Consider the following 15,834-nt stretch of genomic DNA (forward strand, 5'->3'; position numbering starts at 1 on the left):
AATAAAGGTCTGTTCTGCAGCTATGGCAATGAAGACTAACATACCTCACACGTATTCATGTCCCGGGAAAGTTTTACTCCCCCTCTGCCATCGCAATGACAGGTATAACTCCCTGGCGAGTTGACACAGGTCTGTTCACAGAGCTTTTCTTCACATTCATTTATATCTACACAAAATCAGCAAAGAAGTGAGGAGAAAACAGCAGTTGAGTTCGTTTAAACATGAATCATCTGGGGGGAAATAAACTTTACCAATGCTGTTTTGTAGCACCTTTCATTTGAGCGTGCCCAAGTGCCCCGTAGCCCGTACTTACCCTCTGCCACATCTTTACAGGAGAGAAGAGTTAGAACTAGCATCTGCACAAATCTATTTTCACAGACAGATTCCAGCTGCCCAAAGACACACAGCAAGTGGGTGAGAAGGCTGGAAGCAGAGCTCAGCTCCCTGTCTGCTGGTTCAGAGCCCTGGGCTTTAATTTCTAGGCAAGACTCCCTCCCTTCAGGCCCCTTCTGCTACACCTGCGCTGGCCGGCTCCTGCTCCTTCAACTCAGGTTCCACTCAGGGACTACTTGCTTCATTGCTAGTCAGCAGCTGGCTCCTCAACAGACAAGTAAAAGCTGAGTTTCTCATTCATTTTTTTTTTTCCTTCGGCTTGTTTTTATCCGCTTCACAAACAAATGCAGGAAAACAAATTGTGATGGCCCACAAGGATCTCTTCAGGCACAGATAAACACTTAAAGCCCGGTAGGGCTAGTTGCCGTGTGATTCAAGTCATTACGTTAACGTAGACAAAAGGCAGGGAACAATGCTAGTTTTGGAAAACTTTCAAAACTTACTCTGTTGAGAAAGCTTGCAGGCAGTGTAGCCAGCAGAACTGTGCATGGTTCCAATGCATATTAAGCTCCTAGTTCAGACTAATACCACAAGACAGGTTTTGAAAGAACAACAGCTACTGCTCTGTAACTTTCCTTGTCCTACAAAGGGAGACAGCAACATGCACAGATGCTTCTGAGCTTCCACCAGATCTTGTACTTGTCATAAATTCAAGAAATCTCAGTACGCTGGTTCGTACAGCTTGAGTCAAGTCATCAAAAATGACTGCAAGCTGCAAACTCACTCAGAACTAGGGGAAGGGAACAGAAGTCCAGTGTGTAAGAAATATTAAAACAAAGCTTTTACTGAAGCCTGAAATTAAATTTCTTTTTTTAATACTTTTAAATCATGTCATAAATGCTAGCATGATATTTCATGAACTTACCCTGACAAGTCTTTCTCACGTCATCGTACTTGTAGCCTGCATCACAAAGACATTCGTATGAGCTTATTAAATTTTTACAGTGAGCTTCTCCACAGATGTCTGCTGATGCTGTGCATTCGTCTATGTCTGCAAAACAGGCAATTAAACAACACGACTTCAGATTAGTATAATCACTTCACTGTTTGCACAGTGCAGTGGTCTCAGGGTCAAGAGATCCCTCTATTATTTTGGTAACTGAAAAAACAATATCTTTAAGAATCTACCTTTAGGGTTAGCTAGCTATTAGAAGTGACTTCAGGCTTTTAAAACCAGTTGTTGCTTCTTTCTTTAAGCCATTAACCACTATTGGAAAAAATAATGCAAAGTGAGCCAGGAGAAAAATGGTAAACCAAAACAATTCCTACGAAACCAAAAAGCCCCGCTCCGTTCAGGGGGCTGGAACTGCGGGTTAAAAAGCAGCAAGCAGGAACTGAGGAACAGCAGTATGAATTTTCCCAAAACACAGAAGGAACACACAGCCTGCGGAGCATCACAGATTTCTGTTCTCCTTCCTCAGACAGGCAAACAGTAACTTTTTCATGCATTCACAAAAGTAAGACCTAAATCTGCCGATCTGTAGTGGTAAAGGGGAATTGAAGCAGCCCAATTTGTCACAAAGAAGAAGTCGTGTCTGAGAGATGTTGTGGGGTTTCACCACGAAGGCAGGCAATGGACTGGAACATGAAATGAACTGGCCCACAAAAACAAACAAGTGTTTTTCTAACATGTTAACTAATACCCAGCAGAATCCTGGTGTTGACAAAACAAAACATTTGCAGTATACTGAGAGTTTAATGTTTACTTTTGCTTTTTAGTACATGTTAAAACTACAACTACATGTTACACTCTGTGATTTTCCCACGTACGAGTGAACTGGCCTATGCTTATACGCTACGTTGACAGTGCTCTGATAGACAGCACTAGGGTATTATACACATATACATACATACAAAACCAAATGTAACTGTGAGCCCGCTCGCCATCCACCTGTCCACGCCAGCTGGCACCAGCAGACAATTCAAAGGCGAAGCTGGCTCCTCCAAGCAGCTGCTCCCATTAGAAAGGGACACCATGTAATCTGTACAGTCCTTGCTTGAAACAGTGGAAGTGACACAGAAATAAAACCCTGCTCTTTGTCTTTTTGCTGGTAGCATTACTATGTTGTTCAGATCAGGTATGCAAACTGGTTAGAAATACGTTGTCACATCCATCTGTAAGAGGTATATACACAGCCTTGCCTGTTTTTTCATGAGATAGATACACATGACTTTAACAGCCACCTGTGATCATTAATGAGTTTGTGTCTCAGCATGCAGTTTCTTAACACTTTTAAAATCTCAGTTGTTTAAGTTTTGGTTATGTAAATTCATTCCGCAGTTTCAATCAGATACTTCAGATCCTCACTTTCTGTTCTCAGCTACTGTGTAAAACAGCTGCCAGCCTTCAGTAGGGCCTTTCTACAGCTATTCGTATTCAGTTGCAGTGAATGTATCCATCTGTATCTATCTGAATTCATTAGCTGCTCCACATATCCACATTTAGAAAAATAAACGAAAATAAGAAACACACAAAAGAAAAACAAATGGCTCATATACTACAGCATTGTGAGACTGGAAAGAATCACAACAACGCATCTGGCCAGCCCTTCCTCCTCTCAATGTCAGGCTACGAGGACTGATCAGCTAAACCTATTTAGCACAATCCAAGCCACAAATCCTCTGTGAATCACGCCTGTGTTATGATATTGGAGAGCAGCACGGTGCGACCGCTGACAAGCCCAGGCATGCAGTGCTGGCTGGAGCACCCGTACAACCCCAGCAGAGTGCAGCTAACAGGAGCTACCAGCAAGCCTCTGCTGGGCTAGGGAGTAGGCCAGGGCTGCTCCGTGCAACCCAGCTCTCTGCAATACAGTCACAAGTCACTGAGCATCCGCTGAAGCAAACTGGGAGGCCCAGCAAAGCTTACCTTCACACGTTCTGCTGTCTTTAAGAGCATAACCACTGTAGCATGAGCAACGGTAGCTGCCTAGCTTGTTGAGACAGAGCTGGTTACAGCCACCATTCTGCACTCTGCATTCATCAATATCTACATCAAAAGAAAGTGTCACAGTCAGCTTTTCGCCTCCGTAAGTAATCTGGAGGGTGAGAGTGGGATAGGAGTTGGGAAGGAGAAAGACCAAACAAGATACACTATTACAGCTGCAACACAATGATTACAAAAAGCACAAAGATTTCATTCAAACGCTTCAAGTACATTAGCTCAATTTCATTTAATAAAAAACAAAAAAGACAGAGAAGGAACTGTAACTGAGTATCTCCTACACAGCTCTGAGAATGCAGAAGAGTATCTTTAGTCTTTGTGGAGGTGAAAAAGTTTGTTTGCAGAAGCAAACTAATTATAACTAATGTATTTTATATCATAACTAGCTTTTAAAATTCTACTATGATCAGTAAGTTCAGGATGAAAGCTTTAAATAAAACAAGAACAATATACCCTTACTACTACAGAACTCATTAGAACACAAAAAAGTTTTAAGTTCACAGCTACTGAGCTCCGTGAGCTAAATGGTGCTCCACTGAAGTTAGCAGCAAAAGCCTATTAAATTCAGTAGGGCCTGGATTTCGGCCTCAAGGTGTCCTACCTGGTCATTATGTCCTGCTTGTCTATGGGACTCTAGAGTTAGCTGATGGGTAGAACAGCACATTTCATGGCTTCATTTTGTAAGAAAAAGAGGGAATATGCTTCAGACTGATCAGTTGTTGAGTTCTCAAAGCTGACTTTATACTGATCAGACAACTGTCTCAAATGCTTAAAGAAGCTGCTTGTGAGTGAGCCTATAATCTCCCCACAATATTTACATCAGAAGGAGAGGATTTGGATCTCCTGCTGTTTTTGGTTGCCACAACCCTGGACTGGCTGAATGTGATTTCTGGTAATTACTTAATATTGGCAGGCAGAAAAGCAGAGGCCCTGACAGGAAGCCTGGGAGGCAGAAAAAAAAAAGAAACCAGAAAACAAGAGGAGGGAAGATAACTTCAGTGTTTTATAAAGGAATGCAGAAAGTCCTCTTGGGGCCTGGAACTTCTTGCACAAATAATTTCTGCCTGAATATTGTCGTTGGAGTTGGTGGAAATACACAGTGGGATGTACGTGGACGTGGAATAAGGTCCTACTAGCGAGGAGGCTTTAACAGATGAATTTCATCAGCTTGTGCATCATGAGAATCAGCCCCCAACTGCCTGCTGAAAGTCACTGTTCCCATTGCAGGGCTGCTAGAAAGGAAGATGGGGCGAATTCTCAGGGTCTGCAGTCTGTGATCTACTACATTGGGGTTAACAGCAACAGCTGAGGCGGTTCTGCTTGAAAAGCCACTACAGCTCTATTTCTGCTGCCCCTTTCAGAAAGGTGGGACAGAAAGTTGAAGCATACCTTCTTAGATTACCTGGCCAAGACCAAGCTGAGATTCGTTAAAGGCCTATAAAAAATGTTGACGTGACAAGAGTTATATGATTCACAGAAGGGTAAAAACACGAGTGGTGTATAATCCAGGTTCAATTCTGTGACTTTTGAATTGTGCAGCACAGTATCAGTGACCAGTTGAGAACATGGCAAAACCCAATACATCTTTGTTACAGGTATAAAAGATAACGAAACCCAACTACCTTTTTCACATGTTTTTCCCTGCCAGCCACGCTTGCATTCACAATAGAAGTCCCCCTTGAGATCTTCACATTTGACGGTCCCCTCTTTGTGACAAGGATCGGGAGAACACTGGTTTGGCAAATCTGATTTATATAAGGAATAAAAAAAACAAAACAAAACAGAACAATACATTGAAGTCACTGACAACCTGGTGTTTCATTAAAAGTCAAGAAGCTTAAACAGTAATGGGGAATCACTATCAGAAATACTCACACCTGGCAAAACTGGAAGCTAATTCTTAGTGCTCACATGCCAAACAAGCTGTGCCAGGAATTGTGCGGAGCACGTGCAATGGAATTCATTTCATTGCAAAAGGGAGTGCGCTACCACCCCTGTATCTGAAGGGCACGTCCTGAAAGAAACAGCTCAAAGTAGCTCATTTTTAAGAAAGTTAATTCTACTCTCCCTAGTTTTGGAGAAAACAGAAAGCAGGCAGCAACTAAGCATTCCAGGAAGGATGGGTACTCTTTTCAATTACTTTTGGTAGTTCAACTGAGTATCTCACCAGGGTTGATAGCTTTGTTGCTAGCAAAGGTTTGTATCATCTGAAATTTTTGTCAGAGCTATCCAACTTAGGCTTTTCTACTATGTAGAATGAGAATAAAAAAGAAATACCAATGTGGTAACAGCAGAAGAATCACAAACCACTAATCCAGTGTACAGGAAGCACAATGTTCCTATGGGGCCAACGCAGAGTGAAGTCTGCCACTGATTTTTAAGCCAAGTTCCAATAGTTGGCAATGGATGTTCTCCATAGGATCACAGCAAGAGAGCAGTCACCATACTTTGGGGAGGATTGGGGGAACAAATATCGAATTACCATGTAATTACTCAATGAATGGAAGTCACCTGTCCAAATTCACCTACCCACCTATCTGCAAAACACTCAGGGACAGTGTTTGCAGAGATAGCTAAAAGGAGGATCAGAGAATACCCTTGTCCCCACAAAAAATGAACTGGTTGTTATCATGTAGTAGTAACTAGTTACACAGTTGTTCTAGATCAGTGATCTTCAAAAAATATAAATGTATTAACCGTTTCCACAACCCTAACCAGAAGGAGCATCGCAGAAGTTCATCCTGTAGCCTGCAAAGCTCACCCAGTCAGAGGGCCTGTCTGTTTACAGACCCCCTCCCAGCAGTGGGTTTCAGGAGAAACAGGGCACTCCTGCAGACCTTCTACACTTGGGTGAACTTTAGGCACTGACCTACAGACTGACCTACACTGCAGCAGTTACGCGGTCAGTCCCACTGTCCTCTGTGCTCACCAGCACATGGAATGCATTGGAGAAGGAAGTCCTATGACATGAAGGCATGATGTCCAGGCTTCTCTCCTGGCAGCTCCTTGTGCCTGACCAGCTACGCCAGAGTGGGGTGGCAAAGCTACAAAGCAATGACTCTACCCAATCCTTTTGGTGAATGATACAGGAACTGTTGGCAGCTGCTGCAGCTAGCAGTCTTTAAAGGAAGAACTACCATCATTAACGATGCCTCCTGCAACCCTACAGTCTGGGCAACACATCCTTACTGCTCAGCAGAAACCCAGTTCAGTCCAGACAAAAGGAGTGTACGAAAAGTGGACCAGACAGGTACATTTAGTGCACCTGATTAGCAACAGCTCTCCAAAGACCAAGTTTGGTCTGTGATATTAGATTTGCAATGCAAAAAGTGCTCAGTGGGTACATATTAAGCGAGCAGCAACAGCAAAGACCCCTTTTCATACACAGGCTCTGCTGAGACCAATGTTCAGTAGACCAATATCCAGTTCAGACTCTTCACAATCTTCTGAAACGTAACGTGTGAATTGATGGGCATATGGGGTGGCAGGGAGGCATGTAGGGAGAGGAACTGTTTGTAGCCCCATCAGGCTTCTAAAATTGAAAGAAGAATTGGATTAACTCCTACTTTTGTCAGGATTATACTGCTTCTACATTTGTCTTCTTAACTTCCTCTGTGTGACCCTGAAAGTCACCTTCATGACAGGCTGCTTTGAAAAAGCATTAACATTTCTGTGAGTGCAGGCAGAAGCAACTCCCTTTGATGTCTTATAAAGCACTGAACAGCATTTTTGTTTGCACTGACCTCCTTAGATTTGAATCTCAGTAATCACAGACTGGCTGAGGTTGGCAGGCACCTCTGGAGGTCATCTGGTCCAACCCCCCAGCTCAAGCAGGGCCACTGAGAGCCATCTGCCCCAGACCCTGTCCAGACAGCTTCTGAATATTTCCAAGGATGGAGACTCCACAACCTCCCTGGGCAACCTGTGCCACTGCTGGGTTACCCTCACAGTGAAAAAGTGTTCCCTGACGTTCAGGCGGAACCTCCTGTGTTTCAGGTTGTGCCCACTGCCTTTGGGACTTTCGGTCTGCCTTTTGGACAGCCATTAAGATTGGTGCTATGTTAGGCATAAAAATAGGGCAAGAGAATATACCCTAATGTTGGATAGCATTTGTGTTATAGTCATTACGAAAAAATAGTCAGATTCTTGGGCTGCACTGCACATTGAATTACCTGAAGACTGATATTAGCTGCACACAGTGTTGCGGTTTATCCAGATTACCACGGAGTACTAATTTCATATTTGCTTTACATTTGTCACATTGTACAATATAACAGTTTTCACCACTCCTTTCTCTGTAGGGTATTTAATTGAGCTTTGGACATAAGGACTGTCTAGTCCAAGTTCAACAACCATGACAAACATACCTGTCCACTATGCATATGTTTAAAATAAAGACTCCATCGTTCTTCTGAAGAGGACTAACAGATGCCAGAAATCAGCAGGTGATTGGCAATGGCTGTCATTAAATATAGTGGGCTGAATCAAGCAGGACAAAATAGATGAAGTGAAGGAAGGAGCTCTGTAAAAGGTCGTAAGGATCACAAATCTCCACAACTTGAAGAATTTGCATTTTAAGTTGTGATTTCATCCCCCTCTACCAAAACACAGCCAAAACACAGTGGTTCCATCCACTCTCTCACTTCAGGTTCTCCTCTGTAACCAGCCCAGCTTCAACCTCTAGCTAGGGCTATGCCATTGAAAAGATAAGCCTTTATCCTGAGCCTCAGCAAGGTGTTCCATCGTGGACGAGGGAGGAGAGAGCCAGAGGGCTCACCAGGAACAGAGTGTGACTTGGCCAAAGAAATGCCGATTTTCTGTATTTCATCTTGATGCTCAGAAGCTACTGCCTGGGAAAACTCTACAGGAAAAGCAGGGGTACACAACCCTAGGACCCTCACAGAAATAACCATCCACTCACTGCAAACAAGGCCTAATTACCTTTCTTCCTCACCACTCCAGCTGGGCAGAGCTGGGGCAAAGCCACAGCCAAGGTAGAGGCCAGGCCACACAAAAGAAAACACAGCTACACAGGCTGTCTGCCACATCCACCCACCAGAATAAATAAATCCAATAAATCCCAATAAATCACCGCCCAGTTGACACACCGCTGGAGGTGGAGGAGTCAGGGAAGGAGAGGCCAGGTTAAGGCGGAGATGAGCCACGACAGAGCAGCTCTGATCAGCATGTTTCTTCTCCCAGGCAGACCAGAATTTGTATACAGTAAACAGAATGGTCTGGGTATAGTAAGCCAAGTCTGTTTTTTTGAAGCAGCACAAACTAAGCCTCCCAGACATGGCAGTGTTTTCAAAGTCACGTGATAAGCAAAACAGGTCAACAGGGTTATGCGTGGCTTATCTGGTGTATCCTCAAGCTTCGGATTCTTTCCCTCAAACCGGGTTCTGACGTGCCTTGCAGAGCCAGATGGAAATAACACTTCCCAGCAGAATACTACCCTATCGCAACCCATGGTAAATGGCAGGAACAACCACGGACATTTCTATCGCATCAACACTGTGCCGATAGCTTGCTTCTCTTATCATGAGAGTTCAAGAACATGAGACACAGCCTTATACTCTCCTGGTGGCTTCACAGCTGTGTAATTCTGCCAACTTCATAGAAGATGCTCCTGATTTAAACTGTTGCAAGAGAAAATGGAGCTTTTGCTTCCATTCATCTACGTGACAAATTTTAGTAAAGTTTTTAAAAGTAATAAAGAGCATGACCTTTATGTGTGCTTTGAGCTATGTCTGATAGCTCATAAATGCAGACAGAGGATAGAACTACTAGTTCCATTTTTGAAGTCTGCATGGAAACAAGCCTTTACCTGATTACATTGGCTGCTGTTTCCAGTTCATTACTCTGTACTGTGAATTTATTTTTTGATACTCACAAAATGGTGCAAATTAAAACTTCATTGGGAAAATGCTAGGTTGCAAAGATTATGACACTCACTATTAAAAAGCAATCACACAGGACTTAACAAAAATCCCATTGTGTTTTTTAAGGCCACATGTAGCTTCATTTCCAAAAAATCCTGTAGAGTTTTCCAAACTCTTGCAGAACCAAATCCCTAATTCCTAGCTGACCTACAGGATCTCTTTTAGAAAAAGATCCAGATCTGCAGACCAAAGTACAGGTATCTATGTGTAAGGCATTTATCTGCAAAGCAATTGTCTTAAATTCTCATTGCAGTCAGTGGAGATCTAGTCACTACCATAAACAGAGCCCGTAGGGTCATTCAGCTCTCCCCAGAGTGGCGGCGGTGTGGTCACTGGAATCCCTCTAGAACCACCGACTGCAGATTAACTCCCCACTGTGATGGGAACGTTGCTCATGTAGGCACCTCTCCCGGAACCACCTGCATCTACCTCTCTGAATCCAGAGCTGAACCCTACCTGTAACCCTGATCTAAAGATCTTATGAAACTGAGAATCCTCAAATGCCCCCCTAAGCTGTCTAATCACTGTCACAACTAAAATGTGTACCTCATTTCCAGTACAAACTAGTCTAGTTAATCACCCTCCAGTCCTTGGGTTGTGCAATGTCTTTGTATGCCAGATTGAAAGAGCCTTCCACTACCTTCTTTTGAGAGGAGAAAGACTGTTAAGAAACAAAATTTAAATGTGTTTTGCAGGCGCAGCTCCACAGAGCTACATAGCCTTTTGGCAGCATCTGTGAAAAATGAAGAGGCACACTGGAATTGGCCAAGCACAAAGCCTGTCATTCTTCCAAGCGCGTTTCAGGCTCCTTCTCCATTACTTCTCCTGTGAATTGACAATGGCTAGCCAAAACTCAGCCATTTAAAAATATTTTAATATTTTAATGGGGGAAAATATTATCATTTTATTTCCAAACCACTGCATCTGCAATGGGCAAAAATCCCTAAGAACAATTATTCAGCTTTTATTTTTTCAGATTTTCTCATCACCACCCTTTAGACTTGCATTTCTACAACACTATTAGCTGTTTGGAACAAGTGTTCCCAGTTGATACCACTATTTTCAGCAGGAACTGCCACCTCTTTGCCGTGCCACACACGTGAGCAAAAGAAAGCATTCCGCCTCACATCCCACTTTGAACTAGCTGGCATACCGCAGCCGACACGGGTACTACAGGTGCGAGAATTCCCAGTTCAGAGGACTCTAACATCCGTAAGCAATACTACTGCACTGTATCAGGGCAGGTCTTGACATCACATTTCTTAACCTTGGAATTCGCTCTTCAAAAAAGGTTGCTGTAATGCAGTTTATAAATGTGAAAGCTCGACTAAATCCTGATCCTGCTTTGGTAGCACTGATATGAACACATGACTAATCAAACTTGATCACAGTAAGAGACTGAACCACAGGGGTAAAAATGAAAATAAATATACACACGTGATTTTCTCCCCATTTGAACTGATCTGCTCCCAGAACATATTTAGAATAGTTATGACGCTTTATATCTTTAGCGCTGCTAAGCTTCAAGAGGGAACTGGAAAGGTATTAGAAGAGTTAATTAAATTCTGATCTCTAGTGTTAGTGATGAACAAATACCCCTTCCCCTTCTACACAGATATTGGGTTGACTTCCAAATTGATTTGAATTTTTAAAGGCTGCAATATTTAAAGCACAGACACGTGATGCGTGAAACTGATCTTCTTAATGTAAAGAAGTCCAACACAAGCCTGGGTTTGACTATGAGCTTTTCTTAAGGTTCCTTAACAGGGGCAAGCCAAAGTTAGCATTCAAGAAAAAAGAAAACGAAAGGCCAAGCATAGTGTACAACCTTCTGGTAAATCCTATTTCTCGTACCTCTTGCTTCTTAGATTATTCAGACCTTGGAAAACTGGTAGGAAAGAAACATCTTGCATCATAAAATACCAAAGCACTGAAAGACGACAGCGAGATGGCACTAGGTTATCAAGGGAAAAGGCCTTGTTTTGTTGCTCAGATAGGACAAGCAACACAGAGTCTCAAGCCTAGAGAATAGGAAAGCCAGTACTAAAATACTATTAAAAATGGAGATGGCTGAGCTGGTTCCACTCCTTCAGGTAACATGAGAGAACATTTACCTACAATATACAAAACAAAAATGCTTACTATGGACGCATGTAAGGAAATCTGGACTTCTTGTATACGGCGACCCATATTTCTGAATACAAGCTGAAGAACAGAAAATGAAATTGTTATTATTATAATGATGACATGGCAGATGTTCAAAGCATGCAAAATCATACCTGGCCTGCTGATTCATTAAGCAAGGATCTGGAGGGTGGATGCAAAATCTATGCAATATTACAATCTCCCAGATGCCTTAAAATTCTTAAGTTCATCAAAATTTTTTAGCTCTGATGTACAGTAGAGTTATAAGCCATCTGAAGAGGAGATCACTTTACCAGATGCTACTATGATTCTAAAAGCATGTTAGTAGCTACTCAAATTTGACCTACTAAAACTCTTTTAAAAAATCTAAAAAGCACATGGAGTTTTCGAAAACCATTGGCGTTTGTGATTTTAAGTACTACATATTAAACACAAACAGAAAATAATATGATGCCATGACTATGATACAGTCAATAGAATAAGCCAATGGATCAATCAATAAAAGCACTTTTATTTTTTTAAGAAGGAAATTAGTTAATAGCTAAGTTAATTAAGAAGGGGAAAAGGTAGGAGACTTCTAATTATTTACTAATGCTGCAAGCTACAGATATAAATGCAACACCAACATTTTAACATGCAGAAAACACATAAAGGATCTCTGTATGTAAATCTATACATAAGTAAAAAACAAAATCACAGAAGGAACGCCCAGTCTATCTTAAAAGTTAGAAATGCATGTGTACTGCAATCAGAGTTCCATCACTTTCCTTAGCAGAGACTTCAGCTGCGACAAGCTCCAGTGTTAGGCACCACATACCAGCACTGCCACAAAGTGAAAGTCAAAGCTGCAACTCACCCAAGTATTTCGGGTAAAAATATTCCTGTAGGAGGGGAGAAAAAAAAAAAAAGCAAAGATTTATTGAATAATATTTGCTTCTATTGTCACACTATTTAAGAGTTGCCGTTAGTTTGGTGGTCTTGCATGGCAGTCGTTTAACAAGGTCCAAACACAACCAACCTCACTTCTTTTTATTCAGAGCCAGAAGCAGCACAGTATCATACATGCATTTTGTCTTTTGAAAAGGCAAGAAACATTAGTTCCAGTCTCAAGGTATTTTTTGACAACAGCTGACCTGGTAAGTGGCAGTGACTGAGCGTGAAGCCACTTACTTACTCACTGTCCAAGAGGCAAAGGTGCTGATGGTAGCATGAAGTAGGGGAAGGAAGAGGAATCGAGGGACGAGACGCCAGAGGGAAAGTACAGAAACATTTAGTCACCCAGAGCCTCCTCGGAGGCCCTCTGCTGATGCAGAACATGGGCGGCACCCTAACACCATAGCTGCTAAAATAAAAGGGTAACTTTTGCTCTTAGAACAACGAGCACCCTACACCTTTAACAGCACCCATTGCCATACCGCTGACTCCATCACATCGTGGAGACTGTTCACTCAAAGAAGGGAATGCTGCCAGTTTGCAAGACAGGGCAAAATTGACTTTCATTGACCTAAAACTGGACTGCAAAAGGCATTCCCACTCCTCTCGTCGTAGATGGCCACACGTTACTGTTCCCTACCTTGTGTCAACAAAGTGCAGCCCTACGGTAGGAGCAGCAGTTTGCTGACGTGATGTGGATCTAACCTTGCATGTTAGAAAAAACTCAGTCTGGTGAGACCTTGCCAGTCGCATGACTGCTTGCGCCAACACAGAGGAACAGCAGGAAAATGCAGCCGTGCTGCATGGAAGAGTGGGAGATTGGCCTAAACTGATCATTAAACCACATTCTTAAAAAAATACAAAAAGTCATGGCCAGGGAAAAGGATTTCTTTCCAACTTCACTTCATACTGGATTTCATAATGTATGTCACTCGTTCAAGTGCTGTTAAAAATGTAAAATTGGGGCATGCAATGAGGGAAAACTTGTAGATTGTATCAGTGTTTAACTTTTTTGTTAAAATAAACCATTTCTCAGCTAATTATGAAAGCATATGCATAGTATAATTCTCTTTCATACAACATGAGGAATTTTCATATAACACTATCATCTGCAGTGAGATAGGGACAGTAAATATCCTGTATTCTGCAAAATTAATTTGGTCTATACAATGTACAAGATTAGAAACGATTTTATTTTCTCCTCTTATTACAGATGTTTGGATAAGCTAATGCATATATACAGGCACGTACATACAACAGAGACAGGCACACACTGTGATTCAATTTGACCTGGACTGTCTAATGCAATCAATTGGTTGACAAGGTCATAAACTAAAAGTTTTGCGTTGCTGTCATTCACCAGAAATCGCTTCTGGCAAATACGCTCCAGCTACTGAAATGCACCATGTAAATATTCAGCCTAAATCATGAGAGCATCAATAAAGAAGTAGAAGCAGCAGCTTGCTTACACTTATTCTGATTTTCAATTCTGATATGAGAATAATAGGCTTGGCATCTTTTGAGGTTGAGCCTTGTAATATCTCTTCGGGTTAACAAACTGAGTGAGGAGCTCAGAACTCACTACGGTCCCCTCTCCCTCTTTTTTTTTCAGGTTTAGTTTTGGAAAAGACAAGTCAAATAAATACAGTCAAAATAAAAGTAAAGATGAGTGCCCAGCTGTGCTATAACCACAAACTGAACTTCAGCCAGCACTCGGGGAGAAAAAGATAGCGGCATGTGATTAAATATTCCAAGCATTTTTTTCATTATTTCCCCTTTATTCAATACACGTCACAAGAATGTGCATCTGCATTTAACCACCAACAGGATAATCCAGACAATGGCAAGACCAACATTTTCTGCACTCAGAGGACAAGAAATAGGAGCTTTCATATTCATGGCGACCAGCATAATTGCTCCAAGTCAGTGATGGCGAAGGCATAAAACTTCATTTTCTCCTTGACCTCTGATGAATGAGCTGAGTGCTAGAAAAGTTGTATAGAGTTTACTTTTGAATGAAAGCTTAAGGTAACTAACTACTTACTTTCATTGCACAAATAACCTTCCGAATGACAACTGACTGTATGTTGATTCAATGCCAGCTGAACAGCAGAAGAGTGAAACTCCAAGACACTATACGACCATAAGCTTCATTTCACGAGGTACGTAACAGAGGTAAGTGACTTAAACAGGAGGCTATTAACAGAAATTTAACCCTTCTTTCCCTGTCTTCCTCATCTGCTTATGTTATACAAAACTACTTGTTGATCAGTAGCACTTCTCCAGGTCTGCAGGATCTGCTGATAAAACCATTCTAAAATAAAGCAACGTGACTGCAGGTTCTAACATGATTCATTCTTGTATGATTAACTTTTCATTTTTTCTCCGTAATCAATTTTCCTTATAACAGGCTTCTGGAAATACAAGGACAACGTATTTCCATTCAGCCAAAAGATTAATCAAGAATGCAAGACGAATGGTCTTCCACCTTGAGAAAAAGGAACTTGCTTAAACTGAGGGTAGCAGCTGCTTTTCAAAATACATGGATGAGAAGTTTTCCCAGTTAAAAATTCAAGTTGTGCCTAACCTGCACAGACAGACAGACAGACATGAATTATTTCTAGTGTGAGTGCTCAACTCTACAATGCCTTTTCAGTCTTCTGCACGGTACTATGTCTTAATGACCCGCAGATGTCAGGGAAGATGAAAGCCCTATACAGGTCCCTGTTACAAGTCTGAGACCCATCTTCCCTCCACCAGAAGTCCTCAATTGTATTTTCAGGATCCAGTAAAAATGGCAAGAGAAATACTCTGAGGCTTGCTAACAAGGAGTTAGCAAAGATTCTCTGTTACTACTTTGCTGATTTCTCAGCTAGTCACCTTAAATTTCAGGCTCACCAAACATCTCACCATCCAGAAAGCCACCAAGTATTCACTGATTCAGAATCAAAAAGCATGGGAGTTATTTAACTGTGACCACTGTGGTAGCAAAAGTCACCACTGAATTATAGTAAGTGTTAAATTTTCAGCCTGGACTCTGGTAAAAAAAGTTAACATTTAAATGTTGTCAGCGCTTCCCCTTTGGATTTGCTTTCCTAATTACTGCTGAAAATAAAAGCAGGAGCAGTGGGTTTTTTTAAATAAGAAGCTATAAACAAATACATATTGAACATAAACATCCTCTGGATAGGCTGCTGTACACACGCTGACCTCACCAAGCTTTCTAACCAATCTGGCCAGTAGTAATAGCCCCGTGCATGCAAGAGGAAGACACCACCTTGCAGAAGCACCAACCTCCACAAGAAACCAACCTTCACGAACCTGGTTTCAACAATTCCAACCTCTGTGTGTGCTCCTACCAAGAAAACCTTCATGTATTTCCACCCCTCCTTCTTGTGGCCCAACACACTTTCTGTCTGTCTGGTTCCCATGTATCAACGAGTACGACCAGGGCGCCAGAAGCTTCAACAGTCAAGG

At 42.0% G+C, this 15,834-nt stretch overlaps 1 protein-coding gene across 1 annotated transcript in view; it reads right to left on the minus strand.

The window, feature by feature from the left end:
• Positions 1-15,834, minus strand: part of GAS6 (growth arrest specific 6) — a 43,280-nt gene that overhangs the window by 15,499 nt on the left and 11,947 nt on the right. Inside the window, exons 3-8 of the mRNA XM_082334199.1 lie at positions 12,281-12,305; positions 11,422-11,484; positions 4,960-5,082; positions 3,263-3,382; positions 1,259-1,384; positions 45-166 (exon numbers count right to left, since the gene is read on the minus strand). Of these exons, the coding sequence (XP_082190325.1) occupies positions 45-166; positions 1,259-1,384; positions 3,263-3,382; positions 4,960-5,082; positions 11,422-11,484; positions 12,281-12,305 (579 nt within the window). The remainder of the gene's footprint in view (positions 1-44; positions 167-1,258; positions 1,385-3,262; positions 3,383-4,959; positions 5,083-11,421; positions 11,485-12,280; positions 12,306-15,834) is intronic.

Source organism: Platalea leucorodia (genome assembly GCF_965183815.1).
Source record: "Platalea leucorodia genome assembly, chromosome: 2".
NCBI classification, from domain to species: domain Eukaryota; kingdom Metazoa; phylum Chordata; class Aves; order Pelecaniformes; family Threskiornithidae; genus Platalea; species Platalea leucorodia.